At 35.5% G+C, this 21,204-nt stretch overlaps 1 protein-coding gene across 5 annotated transcripts in view; it reads right to left on the minus strand.

Annotated features, from left to right (window-relative positions):
- AQR (aquarius intron-binding spliceosomal factor) overlaps nucleotides 1-21,204 on the minus strand; it is a 63,905-nt gene that overhangs the window by 11,615 nt on the left and 31,086 nt on the right. For all 5 annotated transcript variants that reach the window (XR_003255192.1, XM_026075781.1, XM_026075779.1 and 2 more), the window contains 10 exons: nucleotides 19,304-19,545; nucleotides 17,442-17,588; nucleotides 15,676-15,745; nucleotides 13,076-13,186; nucleotides 11,366-11,475; nucleotides 9,166-9,301; nucleotides 8,024-8,233; nucleotides 7,067-7,204; nucleotides 6,129-6,200; nucleotides 2,615-2,802 (listed from right to left, as the gene is read on the minus strand). Coding sequence is in view for 4 of the 5 variants with exons in the window: in XM_026075781.1 (XP_025931566.1) it covers nucleotides 2,615-2,802; nucleotides 6,129-6,200; nucleotides 7,067-7,204; nucleotides 8,024-8,233; nucleotides 9,166-9,301; nucleotides 11,366-11,475; nucleotides 13,076-13,186; nucleotides 15,676-15,745; nucleotides 17,442-17,588; nucleotides 19,304-19,545 (1,424 nt within the window). In the remaining variant the exon portion in view is untranslated. The remainder of the gene's footprint in view (nucleotides 1-2,614; nucleotides 2,803-6,128; nucleotides 6,201-7,066; nucleotides 7,205-8,023; nucleotides 8,234-9,165; nucleotides 9,302-11,365; nucleotides 11,476-13,075; nucleotides 13,187-15,675; nucleotides 15,746-17,441; nucleotides 17,589-19,303; nucleotides 19,546-21,204) is intronic.

The raw sequence follows: 21,204 nt of genomic DNA on the forward strand, positions 1-21,204 counted from the left end.
GTCTCGCAAGAACTTACTGAGTCAAGACTGAGGACTTTACTGCAAGTGCTGATAGGTAATTAAGTGGCAGCTTTACAGATTTCCTTTGTGACAACTGTTCAGAACATTGCCACAGATGCACTGAAAGGGCTCTTACCCTTTTAGCCTCAGTTTATCTGTAGATGAATATTCCAAAAGAGAATTTCATTTACCTGCCTAGCAAGGATTTGGGTGGCATTATATCCTGGTATCTAAGCTACCAGCAGTAGGGCTAGAGAGGAGAAGGGGATACTATTAGGTTGCTAGACTTCCTAAAAGGACACTTCTGTTGCTTAAGTACTGTTTTCCTCTGCAGATTGTTTCCTTTAGTAAAATACAGATTATTGCATATGGCATTACTCTAGGACCTCTCAGGTCCAAACTTGGTTCTTCCACTAACCTACTTCATAAACTTGAGCATTAAGTCCTATATTTCAGTTTTATCTTCTGTAAATGTAAGTAGCGATCTCTATCTACCTTCCTCCAAAGTAATCTCAGATTATTTTTCAGAAAAACTTAGCATACGCCTGCCTCCACTTTTTTAAAGGCAGACCAAATTGCTAATTCAAAAGAATGGATTGTAACACCTCTGCAAATTTGGGTAGTCACTAATCTGTAGAGAAATCTGATGGCATCCAAGGATTAGATACTCTTATGCTTAAATTAATAAGATACTCTTATGCTTATACTGTTTAATGGCTTTAGGCATTTAATGTAAACATCCAATTTCTTTGGCCAGTAAGAAAATCCAGAACTGTGATTAGAGAGATATTAAGGCACAATTAAATTTATTTTTTAATTAATTTTGGKTTTTTTTGTACACTGGGAGGTATCTTGGCAGAGGTCCCTTGTTTTAATGGATTTCAATTAACAGAGAGTCAATCTACATAATTTTGCCAGCAAATCTGAACAGGTACTGACTGTGACTGGAGACAGAACTGATGCCACAGTGGAGGCACTCTGTAGCTATGTTAAGCACAGTGTTAAGCCTAAACTAAACAAGTGCTGACGAAAAGTATACTACAACTGCATAGACTCTGACCAGCTCAGAACAAGAGGTCTGCCCGCAAATGACAAAAAAGCATCTCATTGATAAAAGTATATGCAGAGATGCAGCACTGTTCTGCTTGATCAGCTCCACCTTAAAGGGTAGAAATTTTGTGAAGGAATCTACTAGGCATTTTCATGGATAACGAAACGTGAGGAATATTAATGCTTCTTTACAAGAAGGAAGGAGTAAGGGAAAAGGATTCTTCCTGTTAGCCATTGTAGAGCCCCTTACTGCAACAAGAAATTGATTTTCTTGTTTTTGTGTATTGCTATGTATTAACACGAAAAGTGAAGGGAAACAGCCAAAATCTACACAATTTGAATCATCCTGATATTTATAGGGAGAGTAACATAACCAAAATGCCTCAGTCAAAAGCAGGTAACAATATGCAGACCAGATAAAGTAACAGATGCTTCATGGGAAGCTATGTAGGATCAAAATAGAGAAGACAAAGTGTAGCCAGGTACAGAAAAAAATCATCGATCAAGAGATTGCTTGCATCAAAGTGTAGGAATTCCTCTGTCCTCTTATCTCTAAGAAATACTCTTAGAAGTTGCAGAATATTAGGTGACAAAATTAACTTCATTTATCATCGTACTCAAACATTATAATTTGCACTTTTAAATCACACTTAAAATAACTGTTGTCCATATGACAACAAAATAATATTCTGCCAGCCCTTATATTTCTTAAATGAAAAAAACTGAAATTCTCCATTCTACTTTATGTCTGAAAAAATAAAATACTAGGAGTTAAAATCAAACTTAAAGTAGTAAGATTTTATTTCTCTTCTTTGGCTTTATTTTCCCTTGTTAATACGACAGCACAAATATGCACTTTACACAATAAAGAGCTTTATGTAACAAATCTGATATCTAAATTACCACACTGAAATTATGAATATAAGGATAAAAAAATCTTTTATTATGGAAAAACAGTATTTATTTTAATATACAAAAAGACATTATATCCTTGCGTGGACAATCTGAATGCCTCCAGTCAAGCAGAGCTGAAGCTCTGCTGAAACACTATAAGAAAGGCATCTTTCCCCTTTACCTAAAGGTCTCTTTAATTATATGAGAGTGGTGTTCATAACTATATCTTGGTGTGCATTTTACTGACCTTAAGAGGAATATCAAATCTTGGTTTAGCCTTGAATATATTAAATATATTGGTTTAAAAAGGGAACCTTCTGAAAAAAAACTCAGCTGTAAACAACCCCCCCCCAAAACAAAAAACCGCAGCACCACCGAACTTAGAAAGACTATTAAAAATTCTTTAAATATCATCTTCCTTGAAGTAGTTATGCAGTAGCAGAGTACTGCCATACAAGAAAAAGTAATTAAATCTGATAGCATTTCAGCAAAATAAAACTAATCTGCCTCCCAGTCTCAGCTGGAAAAAAAATGGAAGAAAACAACTAAATTACAGTTTTGTAAACTCCTATCCTAACAATCCAAAAGTTTCCAATGTTATATGTGTGCCTTTCCAATTTTTAACCTGGTAACTTCTTACAAGGCAGACATGCTATTTTCTCCATCTTACCTTGCTCTTGCTCTTCCTTGTGCATCCAAATCAACAGTTGGCACTCCCACACGAACAAACCGTGTAAAAAGGGACTGCTCCATGTTGGAGTATTTTTGAAAAGCCATGTTCTTAATGACTGGTGGCAACTGATGATGGTCACCAATCATAATCCACCGCTTCAAGCGGCTAAATCCATCCTGTGGGTTCTAGAATTAAAAAAATTACACAATTATAACTGTTAAAATATAATCAAGGCACTCAATTACAACATATAGTCATATTGACTGTCTTACTCTAAGCTCCAAATTTCAAAATACGTTCTTAAGCTACACTGATTTGCAATCATTTTAAAGATGACTACTGTTTTTTTTTCCCCCAATCTCTCTACTGCCAGAAAAAGGGATTGATGTTTTAAATGAATTCTTGTTTCTTATAAAGAAAAGGATAAATTTATCTACTAAAATCAGTAGAGAAACATCAGGATCAATATTCTATTATATTGTTTTGATGACCATAAGTAAATTATTACTCAGGGAGCAAAAGGAAGAACCACAATTATAGACTAATTACACAAAGGAAAGCACTGATTTCTACCTACTACTGTTTCCCTAGAATACTCTCTTAAACTTTTATCTTTTGGTTTCTGAGACAGTGAATATGAAGCGCCTGAAATACCTGAAACAATTTTAGTCCTCATGTGCCTGAGCCACAAACTAAGCCTGCCTTTCAAGTGTCTTTGTGGTTCATACGTTGCACCTATTCACCTCTGGAATTGTCACATGGTCTCTTCCATGACCAAATGTGCCCCTAAATTAATGCTCACTCACCCTGGCTCCTGCACTGAATGCCACTTCAGTATGTGTGGTATACCTGCTTCCAGTTCCCCGCCATCTTTTGTGTACCTATGTTATGTACTGACACAGTACATGATATGTACATAGTATACACGTATATGCTAAGCATATACCTTCTACTTGCTCTCAGCACATGAAGGAATGTTTTAACAAAGGGTCAGAAGAGGAACAAATGGATGGCTGGCATTATCCAGGAATCAGAATCCAAAAGAATTCTGCCTGCCAGTTTTATAATTCAAACCCTTGTTCCTCACACATTCCTCTGATTTTTCCCTTTCCTCAGACAGGCAGTATTCAAGATAGAACGTGAAGTTCCTTTTATTGCCAAATGAAGATGAAGAGTTCTGAAGTCCTCCCTGATGAGGGAGCAAGGAAGGAAAGGTGAACTCTAGACTGCCTATCAAGCCTGAAGATGTCTTAATAATAAAGATAAAAAATAAAATAAAATAAAATAAAAACCACAGGGGATGGAAATGGCTTTCAATGACAGGGAAAAAAGATTTAATTTCTTTTTCTCCAGAAAGGTTGCTGATTTGGAGAAGTACAATTTTCCTTTATATTCATTCTTCTCCTATCAGCAGTTTTAAGCTCAGACAGCAAAGCGTCCAACAGATTTGGTTTTAAAGCTTTCTTAATCAAGTAGTACTACTCTGTAAACCTAGTTCCTTAGATTTTATTAATAAGACCAGATTTTCAAGGACTGTTTGTATGGTTCTTGTAAGACTGGTCATGCAATGTCCACCAGAACATAATTCTATCATGAGAAGGCCTGCCTTAATTATCCAAAATGCTTCACCTTCTTCATTACTCATATACACTCCTTATTTCCCCTTACTAATCTGATGCATGAAGCTCCAAACAAGCAGATGAAAAGCATTATAAGATGCTTATTTTACTAAATTGATGGCCAAGCACCTCATTACCAATGAAAACCCAGGTAAGAGCCCTACAGGATTTATTCATTACACAGTGCAACAGTGTTGTAACACTAAATTTAAAGACCGCCAAAAAGCAAAACCAACAGCSTAGAGTAAAGTACGCTTGTGTCTTCATGGACAGTGACAGTTAAATACCTAATCTTTTACAGACCAGCTTGTATAAGATGCCACTTAAACTACACCTTATGCCCCCATACCTTTCAGACAGTTAAGAACATCTAACTAAGCAGCAGGAAGAAATCTCCTTCTATTTTAGGATCCACTAATTTGAATTCTGTTCTAGAGACTAGAATCAGGATTCATTAAGCCTAGGACAGAATATAACTGAATCCATTTCATGTTACTATTAAAACTGCTGGTCAGTTGCACCGACTGCCTGCACATCACCTTCTGTTATTACAGCTAAAAGGTTTGCAAACAGATCCGGAGCAGCCCCACATTTCATTCACAGGGGTGAAACAGTTTAGTTCAGGCTAATCTGAAATTACAAATGTTACTTTACCTTTTCAGAGAACAATACTGTTAAATGTAAATGGGTGGTGTGCACTACTGAGATAGCTGAAAGGGATTAAAAGTGTCATCTGAGCCACAGATGCATGTGAAGCATGTTTTAATTATTTATGAAATCCTCTAGCTCTTAAAAAGGGGAAAGTGATACATCTCTAGCACAGGTTGCTAAAAACAACCTCAGATTTGGGGCAATCTTTCACTAGAGGCACAATAAATTTCAAGATAGGTTGAGTGAACATGTTGACTTCAGAACAATCAGAGTAAATGTTTTTAGAGAAAGATACTGAAACCTTAACCATAGCAGTGCTGGGATTCTACTACAACAATCCCTTGGGTAAGGAACTATTATCTCCCTCCACAAACACAGAGCTATTTCGATTTGGCTTCTTAAAGACTGYGCTATAGATATCTTTCCTGCCTTACCAGTTTCCTTCTTTCCTTCCCTGCCTTACCAGTGCCTTTCCAGCTGCAATATTTCCATTTGACCATATCTCATCCACATTCCCTTTTTATCTGCCAGTTATTGGTTTGTCAGGCACAATACATGGTGCAGCTGATTCCTGACTAAGCATTTCCAAATTAGCTAGCCAAAAGGTGCATAATCATTGGCCAAAAGCAGATGAAGGAGAACTGGTAATCATTTCTTCTCTTTCTATAACCTGGAAGAGCAATTAGTATGTCTCCTCTCTACTTGGCTCCAGTTTTCATGAGAGTTGTAAGTACTTGGTATTTCTCTAGCTCAGTTAATTTTGACTTAAATTGACCAACAACACAGGCAGATAGGATGATGCAGTGCAACTATACAACCCTTATATTCTTGGGAAACAAAGTTAAAACAATTATTTCATAATAATTAGCAAGCTTAACAATGTTTTAAATTAGCAACAATTTAACAATTCCTATTAAATGAGGAGTGAAGGTAACAAAGCCAAAACCTATTGTACACAATTATCTTGAACTTTTTTATTTTCAAAATGAAGAGCTTGATGATACCACTATTTAGTTAATTAAAGGTAACAGATTTAGAACATATTAGCTGATTCCATAATATTATAAACACAGGATAAACAACTAATGAACAACAATGCGAAAGTTCTTACTGTCCATTCATGTAAATAGGAAATACCAGTTTTATATTACTTTCTGCAGAAGACCCTCCCCTCTTATTGCTGAAGAACACATACTTTCAATTATCACTTTTTGCAGAATGTTTTATAATTCAGTTCTAACCTGCAACAGGAGAGGTATAAAGGTTTCTATCTCCAGAATCTGAGCAGACTCTTCCATTAAGATGTTGTCATACTGAGAAAGAAAGAATAAAGAAATGTCTGTCAACCAAGTAATAGAAGGTAATGCTGTTAATCAGCCTGTCAAAAGGAAGCATCAATTACTCATTCGCATACTCACAGATTTTCAATGGGTGGGACAGTCATAGCAGGATTTTACTTTACAGGCAGAACAACAGTATACTAAAAATCAATGCCAGAGGGTGAAATCCTACTACATCAATGGCAAATCTATCTGTACTAATCAGGGCTTATCTGCAGAAGCAGTCCATGACTGAACTGCATTATAGGCTTCTCATATGCCTTTCCTCAAGAGAAAAGCTTCCTGCAGTGGGGCAAACTAAGTTGGTGGACTTGCACTGGAGCACTTCTGTGATCCAAAACAGTGCACTTTAGGAGGCAAATAATACTGAAAGAAAGTTGGTAAGCCGGGAGGTTTTGTTTTGTGTTTGTCAGATATAAGTCTGCAGTAAATACGTAACTATAGATAACATTGCAGTGTGAAAAGAGCACTGCATCATAGGTCTGTTTCTCAAAGCATTTATTTTTTAGATAAGCAATGTTATGAAGGCTGTGTTTCTCCCAATTTTGCCTCTATTTTATTACTCAATAATATCACTGCAGTTCATCATCTAATATGGCAAAACTATTTTTTTAAACAGGTGCAGTAAGAAGCATTTCTATATATAGAGTATCTTGAAAGTGATCTCAACTTTTACATATGCAAATAGAAATTAAATTATTCTTCAATAAAATTACAATTAGAAACATACTGGTCAAAAGCAAAATTCAAAATAATCTAGTGGTCTACATTTACGACAGATAAAAAGTTTATATAAGAAAAAAAAAAAGTCAGTTTTGTATCACTAGCATCATTACTACCTTGAAACCTAATTCAACCAAGTCATGTCGTTTCAGAGCAGCATGAGTACAAGTCATAGCAATAATTTTTGCTTCTTTCACCAAGAGGTATTTGGATCTGTCCAGGCCACTGCGGAGAAGTTCAAATGCTCTGAATTCCTATGGGAGAGAAAAGAAAATCTTGAAAGTTAGAGTTATTGCTTATAACAATTATTCATTCAGAAACCATCTGGGGTCACCTTCTTAAGATAATCAGGCAAGAAAGTTATGAGGGTATCTGTTACTAACAAACTCGTCAGAGTAATTTTCTTTAAGCTAAACCTGGAGACAGCAATGTTTCAGAAAACATTCTTTTAAAAGTACACTCATGAATTCTGCAACCTGTGTATCTACCCAAATTCAGAGACAATTATCCAGTTGTTTCTGAGGACTAGCTCCCCCCTGCCCCAACAATCTTGCTTTACCACATCTTCTCTTGTTTTCAACTTATTTACCGCATCATAACATGACATCAAATTTTACTATAAGATCAATACAGTTAATATGACCAAATGATACCCAGATCACCTTTACGCTAATTTTTAAGAGCTCCTTCAAGCAATTCTGGAGAAGATGTATGATAATCTGCTTATGTTACTGTTATGTTATCTGATTAAAGGCAATTCACTGTAAACACAAAGACCTGGTGAGGCTAAGAGGAACAGTGATAGGTGTAAGAACCCTAATAACCTAACCAAGTGAAAATGGAGCACACTGAATGGCTCCTTCCTAAGATCACAGTAGAACGATTATAGACTACTGTCCCTGGTGTAAAACAGGACAAAATCACTCAACAGGGGAACTCTCACTTGAATGCCTTGCAAGCTAAAGGGGATGGATGCCTAAAGGTGTATATTACTAATTATAGGATGTAGGGGAATGAGAATTCTGAGATGGAATTAGGTGGATTCAGTTACTTCTAACAGCCACATGCTTTACCTCAAGCTGAGTGAATATTTTCTTAACATGTCTGAAACACCCTTCAGCAATTTCCATATCTTCTTCATAGGATTTGCCTTTGAAAACTGGCTGAGGAGCATTTGCAAAATACTGGTGAAAAGGAAAGAAACTGGAGACATCTGTAACATCAGGCAGTTTTCCACCTTTAACTTTCACTTTACTGATATATTCCTCCCAACGAGACATTACCTACGGTAAAGAAAAACGTCATATTGATTTTTTTTTAATATAATAAAGAAAATCATTGAATAGATGTTATTTTGCACACATTGGCATACTTTAATTCAGAATAGCTTCATGAAACTATTTAACGTAAATTAAATAAGAATTATGAAATACTTAGAAGGTTAAAGTGTAAYAAAATATGCATTTTTATCACTAAAGCAAGGCATGTTTAAATTAGCATTTGATCTTGCATTGGAAAGACACTTTTGAAACATATCTCCTCATTGTTTCCACTTATAATATATTGGTTTGAATTCCAAACTGGATTCCTTTGGGAAGAAACTAAACCAGCAGATGCACTCTAGTAAAGCGCCTAATACTCTCCAACACCTAATGACCATTTAATGCATAGAACCACACCTGAGCTAGTCCAAAGTAACCTCTGTAAAAACATATATAGCATGGGCATCTGGTCCTCAGTACCACTCTAAGTCTACTCCTTTTGAGACATACTACTTGCTAATGTAGAAAAAGCAACTGAAAAGTACATGAAGGGTAATGAGGGATATACAGAAATTCAGTTTTGTATCCGATTTCATGCTGGCATCTAGCACCATAAAAGCTTTCTAGCACGAATATAAGTAGCTGCTCTAAAGTCTGTCAAAAATACAAAGCAGCCCACAGCTTCTCCTGTTTGAAGGGAAAACTCCCCGTTAGAAACTGCCAACAGGCATAAAAAGCAGAAATGCCTGCCGTTTAGCAGGAATGCTAAAACAATAGCAATGCAAGTAAGTAATGTTATAATTATAGCTTTAGTTGTTATTGTATTTTGAACCACCAAAGAAAATGGTGGGGTTTTTTAAGACTTAATTCTGAAAAATTCACTCCAATTTTAACAATGTGTTTCATAACATACTGAGGTCATTCAGTCTCTGTAAGAGTATTTCAGCCCTTACTTGGTATAAGAAGAAGTGGCCAGCTGTTTCACAAGTGTAAGAAACATCTCCTGGGACTCCAAGACTCTCTTGCAATCGCCCAACTTCTCGTAGAAGCTCAAGTCTTCGAGCAAGGACATAATTAACTCTTCCATACCTACAGAATGGATAAAACGTAACACTTTGTTAAATTCAAAGCAGTTTTTCTAAATATCACAATGGAAGATCACACACACACAAGACACAACAACTACCCAGTTTCAAAAAATGAAAATTTGCTACCTGCTGACTACTTCTATCTAGATAAGGCCTAATAATTAAAAAAAAAAAAAAAAGTGCAAGAACAATTACTCTAGAAAAAGTTTCTTTGATTGTGTCACTTTACCAAGAGCTTCATAATTATTATTATAACATTCTCATAACATACTTGTAAAGCAGAAAAATATTATTTCTAATATATAGGTTGGAAACTATGGCATACTATGGCTCATACAAGCATATACAAATTACACAAGTCCATGGACCATCATAAATGGAACGTATACCCCAAGTTTCAGTACCATAAGGCTAACTATCTTTCGCAATATATAAAAYGCCTTGCAATAATGCTTAGCCTGCCTTATTAGACAGGTCTGCATCCACACACAGGAGGCCCCTGAAGTACATAAGCACAGCTGCCCACTGAAAACCCTTTTTTTCCCCCTTTATAGATCAATTTCCCTCATCTGTGCACTCTCACGTAGAAGCAGTACAAAAAAAAAAAAAGAAACAACAAACAATGGAACACATTTTTTCAAAAAGAAAAAAAAATAAAGGAATGGTATAGATGGTTGAAAGTAAAGAGGTAAGAGAGAAGCAGGACACTTTCTTTTACAAATACATATGTAAATAAAAGCTTAAATGAATAAAGGTTAAATTTCAAGTTCATATTAAACTTACTGTTTACCGAATATGCTTTCTGCACAGCAAAAAAGGACAATTCCTGGGAATCATAATGTTCTATTGTCTTATTTACAAAAGTTAGAATAGTTAAAGCTGGAGATTTTAATTCAGTAAGACATAACTGATTATGATATTGTTTTAAAACCGGAAAAAACAAGTCCTTCTGCAGGAGTTACGACAATTAAGACTCCTGGTAACAGGTTTTTTTCTTCAGCAAAATTAATCCATCATAATTACAACTGACTGCAACCAGTTTATTTTCATGCTTCCAAGTTTCTTCTTATTCCTCACAATTCAAATCATATGCCCTGTTTTACGTATTCATTCAGGGCTAAAAAATTTTCTTTAGCTGTGATTCCTTTTACATTTCTTAAATGACAGTACCAGCTTAATCAGCTCCTCTCCACCTTATGTCCCTATACTACCCTCTTCTGCTTTGCCAGCAAAGGGAGCAAAAATGGAACAAGAGGCTTGCAAGTAATAAGAATGTATTGCTGCCCTTTCTAAAGCAGCCTGACACACAAAAGCATGAATTTAGAAGCAACCTAAAAAGAAGCAAAAATAGAGGCAAACAGGAAATAAACTTCTCCTCTTAGAAAAGTGCAGCCCACCTTTAAATATATTCCTCATCACACATCTCTCCCTCCCTAATTGCCAGAATCTGCAGGACTTTGCAGTAATGTCCTGTAGGTCTGGAGTTACTTTGAAAAAGAATGACTATAATGGAGAGAGTCTCAAAAAAAAAAAAAAAAAAAAAAAAATCGTTTAATGATTAGCGTTAGTGTTCAAGAAATATAGTAAGTCTTAGATACTACTAAATAAGTATCTGCCATGACATTATTTCATTAAGATTTTGACTATTAAATTTCTGGAGTAATTTGATTAAATCAAATTCAGCTCTATAAATCTAAAATCTAAACTCTATAAATCTTAAATCTATAATCTACAAATCAACTCTATAAAATGCATAATTGCCCAACATATAGTGAACTGTTTTTTTCAAATGGTTGAATTCGTAAACAAGCAACTGCCTGATTTTGCCTTTGGATTCTCAAGAGAGCAGATAGCTTATATACTGAATAAAAACTAAAATTATCTAACCTTACATTGAAAACAAGGGCAGTCAGCATTACCTGGACTCAATTATATGAGAAAGGTAAAACTTGTCAAGGACACCTCCTTGTTCATTTACATGGGAGGCAGAAGGGATTCAGCACACACATTTCAGCTACAATGTTTGCACAAACCAGTTTATCATTAGCACCTCCTTCTTGCTCACCTGCTGAAATCTTTCTCTGTCTCTAATTCCTCCTCTCCATGACCCAGACGCAGGAGGTGGCGCTCATCAATGTCTAGAGCCATGATTTTCTCAAACAGCTGGTTCAGAGCCTAAAGATTGACAAGAACAGGACAGAGTAGTTTTTAGAAGTTCAGAGGCTCTTGTAGGGAAAACTGAAGATTTATTAGTGCCAACTAGGACAGATGCCTATTTTGGTAACAACTGAAGCCAAAGCAAACATGGAGGCAATGCTGAAACTAGACCTTTTAATCTTGATAAAAGGGAAATCAGCCTCCTGAAACAGTTGTCCTTACATACTTTATACCACGATTAAAAATTGTGTCAATCATCTAATTTATTTTAAAAAAATCATGGTTTATACAGTTATTAATTTATAAAACTGTCTCAAGGCATACACTTTGCAAACATGCATTTTGTTAAATGGCTTTGAACCTATTTTGTTCGTTTGACTTTTGTTGTACATCGGAAGAGTGCTATCTGGTATTGACAGGTGCCATGTCTCCATTTCAAATAGATAAATGAATTTTGCCCACCCCAAATTGTCAAGGTGTGCTATGTCTTGCGACTTAAACACTTCAGTTCTCTAACAGTTTAATATTAACTCCCAATTCAGATATATTTGAAAGAGTAAGAAGTAAGCATTGGATCAGCAAGTTATGGAATTTTAAGAAAAAACATGAGTAAGCTTCACTTGTACTTCTAGTCAACTGGAAGTCATGCAAATACATTGAAGTACAGTGTCAAAAGTATAGGGAATGAACACTGCTGAGAGACGGGTTATTTTGCCAAGTACAGTTTCAAGTTAATGCACTCGTATAGCTTTTGTCTGGTAAAAATAGTCTCCTACCTGCCTCAAAAATTAATTTTTTATTTTTTCACTTTTCTGCCTAACAGACATGCTCTCAACCCTTTCTTTCAACTCTACTACCTCTTACTCACCCTTCACCCACTGTAGCCTGGTGTATATTATTCCAGGTTGTAGCTCATTACCCAAAGGAATGGAGCAAGCTCCATCAACCATTCTTTGGTAGACGGTGTGAGTGCCTGATCTCACTCTGAAGGACAAAGATGAAATGTTTTCCAAGTGATATGTTGAGTTAAAATAGCTGATAAAGGATAGGCTACTTAGGACTGGGAAACAGATACGACTAGTTTACTAGAAAAAGATGTGTTTACAAACAAATGCTTCTAAAGCAGATGCAGCTTTAGAATAAGAATCTTTAAGGCATTTTTCTATTTTAAAGGTGTTTGAGAATTAGCAGCTGGTCTTCACCTCTTGTGAAAGGGAAGTACCCAGCTGAAGATGACATGCTACCTTTTATGTCTTCACTTGGAAGCATAAAGCACTGAGCAACCAGAGACCTAGACAGATAGCTAGCAAAAATCCAGTCTGGCATGCGTGCGGTCAATGTGTAACTGTGAGAACCGTGCTGACACATACTCAAAATATTTTCTAATTTCCACCCCCAAGCAGCTAAATATAACAAAAACATCTGATAAATATCTCAGAACTACAAACCTGAAATTCGAAAATGAAATCTCACATTATAAAGTTGGCACATGAACTGCACACAAACCAGCTCAAGTTTTCATTGTTAGAAACAACTGCAATCATGAAACTACTAATCTCAGTATCTGTTGTTCTTGATTTTAACTACAGGAAAATTTTATATATGGCTCTTACTTTACCTGATTAGAGTGGGTAACTATAAGGGTTCGCTGTTCTGGGAAATTATGATAAAGATTGGATATTATCTGGACTGCTACATCAGTTTTTCCAGTACCAGGTGGACCCACTACCTAAATAAATAAAAAAATAAAATAAAACAAACAAAAAATCATCATCATCATTCCCCTCCCCCTCCCCCCATAATTTATGAGACTATTGCACAGGACAGAAATATAGCTTGTTGGGAAAAACAGCAATCTGACAAGACACAGACATTGGGCACCAATGACAAAAATCTAATGTTTCACCTACGAATACTAGCTAGCTTCTGTGACCTTCAAAAACACATGCAATATACAGTGAAAGACTTAGCCTGTGCAGAGTCCTAGATAAGAGGAATACTGTCAGTCAGCATATGAAGTGCTCTTCTCTGTTTTGCAATCCAAAGCCAGAAACCATGAAAAAAAGACTTCCTCAGGAAAAAAAGAAAAAGTCTGTTCAACTTCAGAGCAAGATGGGAAATAGTGAAAAAAGCATAAAAAAAAGTTGTTGAAAAAGAATAAGGGAGGCAGATATAAAATGACAGACTCCAGTCTCTTCACTTACTCAAAAAATCTAGAACTGGCCATACAGAATACCTACTGTTGATGTTGTTATAGGTTCAGTTACACCAACAATATTAAATTTTACACCTAACACATTTTAAAAGTATTATAACCCATCTCAAAGTCATTTGTACAGTATTAAGCACAGAATAGCATATTTCATATCTACATACAAAATTACAAATTGCTGGGAAATCATGCTTGCCTTAATATCACTGATCAACTAGATTCAAAATCAAGTAAGATGGTACTTACTTCTTTCTCATAAATATATTTGTTTCCAGTGACAAAAAAWATATATATATAGGCCTACATTATATAACTGCTCTCCCAACCAGTTCTCCTTCTTTTCCCCCACAGAAAAACAACAGGTAATTTAGTCAAAAATCAGACACACATTCTCAAAAAGAAAAAAAAGACTGTCATCTTTTTTTCCCTTTTTGACCTACCAGACTCCCATTCTCTGACCTCTTTTAAAAAAAATCAAAGAATGTGTTTTTAGTAGAAAAAGATCAAACTATATRCTGACCATTTATGTAAACTGACAGAATATCACAGGAAGATACTCTCTCCTTTAAAGCCCTCCAAAATGAGGCAAAAGGTAGTTTATAATGCATTATGCTTGCATTAGAAAGTTATTATTACTACTTCAACAAAGATTAAATGATATTAATGAACAGTACATAATGCTATTCTAAAAAACAAGATGAAAACAAAAACTACCTTACCTAGAAACCCCCCCTAGTATTTTATGTGTTAATTATAAATTACAAAATGATAATGAAGATTTTAATTTCCCAGTCACCTTTTCTGTTGACAAGAATACTGATACAAAACGATACTCCTATATACTGATGTGGGTATTCTTAGGCAAACACTGCAATTATTTAAAACCCAGCAGTTCAAATCATTGGCCTCATTCCTCCAACATTGTTAAATATGTAATTTTAAAGCCTCTATCACTGTGTCATTCTTATGGCATCAAAAAAGCGCTTTAATTTCTAAACAGACCTTAAAGCTGATAGGCTGCCAAAATTCAGAAAGTTCTGCTATGCTCTACTGAAAAACATTCCATCCTCAAAAAGATAGTTAAGAAGTCAGGTAACCTTTATACATATTTACAATATCACTGATTTCAGCAGATTAGCCAGGCAGCCAGAAAAGACAAACAATGCTACTGAAGTTTTTTCCTCCTTTGCCTTGCATTTTATGTGCTAGCTGCAAGTATTTAGGGAGAGGTAAAAAGACAAAGAGGAAGGGGAGGAGGAAAGGAGTATGGTGCTAATGAATACTAATTCAAAAGCTAAAAATTAGCATTAATGCCCAAGTAGTCCAGAAAGAGAGTAAGAGGATCATAACAAATACAGAAAAGTCATTCAAATACTCCACTGAGGAGTCACTAGCAGGTAGAGAGTACTTCATTGGAAGCACCTGTGGTCAGATCTGATTAAGAATGGTAAGCTTTACAGCCCTTTGCAGAACTTTACCAAATACAACTTACTTTCAAAACAAATCTATAGTTTTGATTTAGTTTAAAGCTTCTTAGTTATTGGAGTCAGCAGGATTATAAAGAGCTGTAGATTAAACTTCATAAGACAGCAGAAAAAATAGCTCCCTGGAGACCATTCAATGACTTTCATTTCCTTTAATGGAGTTAGACCAAACTTAAAATGATGCAACTAATTTAAAACAGCCAAAATGACAGACACAACAATAGCTCTGCAGTCTAAAACTAGCAGTCCAACCACCTGAAGAAGTAAATTCAGTTGTCGTGGAAAGCTGCTAGCCATTGAGACATAGGCTACAATTATGCAGAGATCAGATATCTTTTTGAGGTATGATTTTGTGAAGAAGGGGGGACATTGAACCTCCCGGTGTTGGTTTTTCATGTTTCTAACAATTAATAGTGTATGTGCCCTCAGAGAGGCTACAAAAAGGACATGCTTCATTGAATGTACCTCACACCAGTATCAAATAAGAACTTATAGCATAGAATCCTTAAAAAATATTCTTACCATAGTTAGCCCAGGTTGCATTCCTGCACGTATAGCTTCAATCTGAGTATGGGTAAATTGAATAGTATTGCTATAACACAGCAAAACAAAATCAGAAAATTCACAGATTTTGCCAACGGTTTTGGTTAAAGCCACTGTTTTAACAAGTTTGATTTAAATGAAAAAGCTATGTGTTTCTCCAGAATTACATGCTTACAAACTTTTATATATATTGGACCATCATTACAACTAATAATGTAACATTTTTATAAACATGACAATCTTGCAATTTCTAAGCAAGACAGTAGATCAGTGCTCACTTGACAACAAAATCATCCCATCTAAAAAGGATGTCTTCAGTTGGTTAGTATTTGCTGAGAATGCAGCAAATGAGAGTGTAAAATTATTTAGTTATGATTCTCCTTTTCAATGTTGGAGTAATATAGTGACATGTTGAAACATCAAGTTAAATGACATCACTAGGTTACAGAAAATGGAATGACAAATCTATCAATTCCTAAACAAGTCATTCTAACAAGCAATCAAAACTTAAACAAGGCACTCTGACAAAGAACAGCATCTCCAGACCTGCCATTCTTCAAGCAATGGGAGTTCTACCAAGGCCATCTCTATTACACATAGAGTACATACCTCAGGCACCTCTCTCAAGTTAAAAGTTAAAATACTTGAATTATATCGAGGAAGTTTTGCAAATAAATATACAGATTGATTCTTAAATAATTTATGAAAGCAAATTATTTCTAATGCTATCATTTGCAATCAGTAAAGGAATTTATAAAAAGTCTTGGTAGAAATACCTACCTGTTATCAATAACATTAAAATAGTATTTCTAAGCGAGATCAGCACTTACTTGCACTGATAAATTCTTGGGCCAATCTACTAGCCAGGGAAAGTAAAATAATTTTCCAAAGAACTGCTAGAGCCTTTTATCAAGGCTTTCTTAACAGAAAATAGGCCAAACACCCCCACACTTTTATTACTCCATTTGAACCTCTCATCCGCAAAGATGCATCTCTAAACATTTCTTCATTTCTCTAAGGACCAGCGCTTAATAGGTGCATTCCTCCTTCCCTAACACAGTCACACTCTTGTAGATATCACAACTAGGAGTTGATGTTGGACCTCTAACTGCAGGTCTTCAGCTTTAAAACATCTACAAGTCATTTGCTGCACGGAGAATGGGATATGTATGCACAGTCACAGGCAAAGCAACTTAGTGCTCTGATGCTATACAGTATTTTACATTTCCAACTGCTTTTAAAATAAATTATTGAAAACAAATTGAAGCTTTTAAAGTGCTTATTTTCAGTGGTATATAAAAGATTCTGCAGACTTCCAGTACTATGAAAAAATAAGTATTTTACATACTTCTAAAAATAAAATTATCCAATCACCACAGTTCTTTAAATTAGACTTTCAATTGATTATAAAAAAAATTATTTAAAAAAGATCAATGTCCCTCAAAAGAGGGACAATTACAGAAAAAATTAACTTTTTAATACTAATATTCAAAGTCCTAACAATACTGAAAGCCAGTATTTCCCATCATGTTTTTCAAAGGGATTTGTTTTAAATAGAGAGGATAATAAAATACTTTGTTCTAAATATAAAACAAAATAGTCTTACATAAGAAACTTTTTTTTTTTTGGTAACGATACTAAAATCGCATTTAATTTACAATCTACAATACTGTTTTAGCTATTTTTGAAAATGAATGGCTATTTATCTGTTAGCATTTGTAACTACATTCCCATGCAATTCTTACCGTTTTGGTTGATTATATGGATACGGTCCTCTGTTCGGAATGACATGAGGTTCTACAATCAATGTTTTAGCTTCTTCGGGTTTTTCTTCATTCCCATCCTCTTCCTTTCTTTTCTTTCCTTTACCTCCCTTTATTGGGAAAGTTATCCTGTAACACACATTTTATGTCTACACTTCAGTATATATTCACTACGACACCAGATTACCTTTAGAAGTTTATACATTAAGTTTCTTTACACCATTATGATAAACCTTCACACAATCAGGAAACAACAGGGGATGCATACAACAAAGGATCAATGAGGACAAGGAAAAGGGATGAAAATAAACTGATGATGCTGATTTTAAGAAATAGTGTATTTAACAAAGTTCAGAAGAAGTGTTCTTTAAACAGCTGGAAAACACATGTGCAATGAGCTGAGACAGCTAGAAAAGCACAGAGGGCAAAGAGTTCATAAATGAAAATAGCAGACACAGAAGTCAAGATAAAGTTAAAATAGAAAGCAACTGGTCATCAGCAACTTGATTTTTTTCTAGAGCCGATTCACACTTTACAAAATATGTCAATGTCTTAAATCTCTTCTACGCCTGAAGGCTTGCATCCTCCAATTTCATTTCATTTTTTGTAGTCCTCTATCACATGTTAGCAAGATCCTCTAATTTAAATCAGAAACATATCATGGTGAAGGGATTCTTCTAACAGCTATCCAATCATCTTGATACAGTAATAGAGACATCTTTAACAGCAATAACCTCTTAATCTCTTTGCAAGAGAAATGCAGCAGTAGGAAGAGCAATAGCAATAATAAGGAAGCAATGTTTTGCAAGTTGTTCATAAAGATGAAAATCTGTATTTCCATCTTAAGAACTGAAAACTCTAACACTAATTTATCAAGGGAAATTGTGGGCATTATCTTGTCTTGATGCTTTTAGACTACTATCATATTACTACGTAGTGTTAGTGCCATCCCCACATATACTCTGCATGTAGTGTTTCAAACAAGCCTGGAAGAGTACCTCCCCCCTTTTCAAGATTCAATTTAGCCATGACAAGAGTTGACTGGGGAATAAAAAAAATAAAAAATCCATTTTTCCCCCAGTCAGAATTATTCCTTCAAAAAGGAATAAATTTCAATTCTTGTTAACTTTAAAGGGAAAACATGTACACTTTTTTCAGTCCAGCCACCTATTCTCCAACAGTGCACACTGTGAAATTCAGCTGCCAAAGCACAAGGAAGGCCACAAGGAGGGATAGAACATGTCTAATAAGATTAACCACTAATATTTTGAGATGGACAACAATAACACTGAAAGAAATCACGTCATTTTCATTCAGGAGTCACCAGGGCAGGCATTCTGTTCCAGAAACCATTTCTAAAATAAAAAAAAGCACTACAGGATATCAGAGGTCTTTTTGCTTTAACTGAATGATGTTTCCAAAAGCTCAAATTTTAACTGAAGTTGAAATTGCCATTCTTGGCTTGCTTTAATGTGTCATGTAAGAAAATCAGGTAGTTAAAAATTATTAAGCTGAACTTGAGGAGACTAGATCTCACAACACCAAGATGAAAGCTGCACACTTTGACTGTATCTCATACTGTTGTTTTTCCCACAGATTCAATAGACTGGTCTACAAGCAATGTATTGAGGTACTTCCATATACTGTAGAGTAGAAGACAGTCCTGAGCCTAACTGTAGTATGTAGTTGCCTCTGTTATATAACAATTTAAATCCTTCTATTAAGTTATGAACATACTTCCTTATAAGAAAGAGCACCTCCCTTCAAACACTGAACTCTATCCCATCTGACAATGCACTTAAGTGAGAATACCAGAGCAGGAGTATTGGAAATTTTTAGATCACCTGAACGGAGGTATCTGCAGAACTGGATTGTCAATAGTCACTTTAATACTATATCCAGGAAAGCTGGCTTTTAAGTGATCAATGGAGAGAAAAGTGTCATTAAAATCCAGAGATGCAATCTCATTTGGCATTTTTGAATAGTGTGCACTACTTGGGTCTCCATAGCCGAGAATGATGTCATGCAGCCAGTCAGGAACCACACAATCTGTGTTCATCAAATTCCTAATAGTCTCCAGAACAGCCTGCAAATTAGAAAAGTGGAAAAAACTTGATTGGAAAGAATGATTTTTTACTGACAAAGTGTGACATACTGAACACTAACCAAATTATTCTAGGATGCTAGCATGTATCAGTCTTTCACTAACAGGTGTTTGGTTAGACTGAATCAGTTGCCATATATTCTGCTGATATCACTGTGTATACAGTGCATACAACAAACCACCAGTGTCAAAGAAACTAATTCCTAAACTATTAGTGAAGRGATAATAAAGAGCATCATAATCATCAGTAACGTTTTCATTCTAGAACATTCAGAGGAAAAAAATTGGCACAGTTCAAAACAACCTGCATACAAAATAAAAAGTGTCTGTTGTGGTCTGAGTTTATAGTCCTAGCTTTACAATGAGTGACAAATTCAAATTTAATCAATAATTATCCATCTTTCTGCACACAGTTCCTCTCCAGGACTTCCATAAGGCCATCATGTTTGAACCGAAAATATTTCAGAAGTTCTGCAAAATTATAGTCCAGGAACACACTGAGCTTCTATGTACAATCTCGGGGTGCAGTTTCCTTGCTTCGCAACTCTTTCTTTCCCCACTCCTGAAAAGTAAATTCACCAGTCCAGCAAGTTAAATCCCAAGGCAACCGATAACTCCACAGAGTCCCCAACTTGTTTCCACATACATGTTCTTCCCAGAAGCTTCAGCTTTGTGGATATTGCTTTAACTATCAGTCTCTGAAACAAGCAAACTGTAAACCTCACACCAGGCTTTATGAAGACTATACACATAAGGCTTTTTAAAACAATTACTTTTTACTTCAAGCAGCACRAAAATCATATTTAGTTAAAGCACAACTGTACACCAAATGAATGCCTCAACCACCCTAAAACTTGGATCCAATGCTTAGTACCAGGCTAATAAATCCAAAACCCGCATCATATAATTTAAGGTTTCTCCCTCAACCCTAGGAATCTCATTCCTGCAGCCAACTCAGAAAGTTTCCCTCCAAAAGCTAGCTCTTAACCCCCAAATTCATTTATTTACTCATCACTTGTCAGTGGTTATGTCAATACTTTATCCTTCTACTCCCTCTCCCACGAAAACTCCACTCCTCCAGATCTTAGACTTGCACAGAGAAGACTGAAAAGTGTTTTAACTAAAACATAACTAGCCTTTATTCCTTCTATTAAAGAGCTACTTTAGTGGCAAGTCATCAACAACCACCTTACTTATATCTTGGTATTAGGACACCACACACCTGCTCCTCAGCAGAAGAAACATACTATATGAAACCCACACTCATTTCCAGATCCTTCAACCTGCCACATCATGAAGAGTTGACACAAATTGAAGATAAACATGGTCTTGGTGTCAGCACTTCACACCAAGATATAATACAGACCTTCCAAATGCTGATCTTCCCGAGAATACTCAGCCATAATAAAACATGGAATCTTATTCTGAGTGTCTGAATTTATATACCAGGCTCCAAAGGGTAGAATTCTCTGCCCTTTTCATCCTTGCACTGTATCATTCATGGAATTAAGTAACATGGTCATCAGTCCTGTTTAAACATACAACCTCTATAAAGGCAATGAGTGTGCTACATTGATGCAGATGGCTAAATTCATTGCCTTTATACATTCTATGCCTTTAATTTCAACTAAATTAGGGTAC

This window comes from Apteryx rowi, unplaced genomic scaffold (assembly GCF_003343035.1).
Source record: "Apteryx rowi isolate R43461 unplaced genomic scaffold, aptRow1 scaffold_410, whole genome shotgun sequence".
NCBI classification, from domain to species: domain Eukaryota; kingdom Metazoa; phylum Chordata; class Aves; order Apterygiformes; family Apterygidae; genus Apteryx; species Apteryx rowi.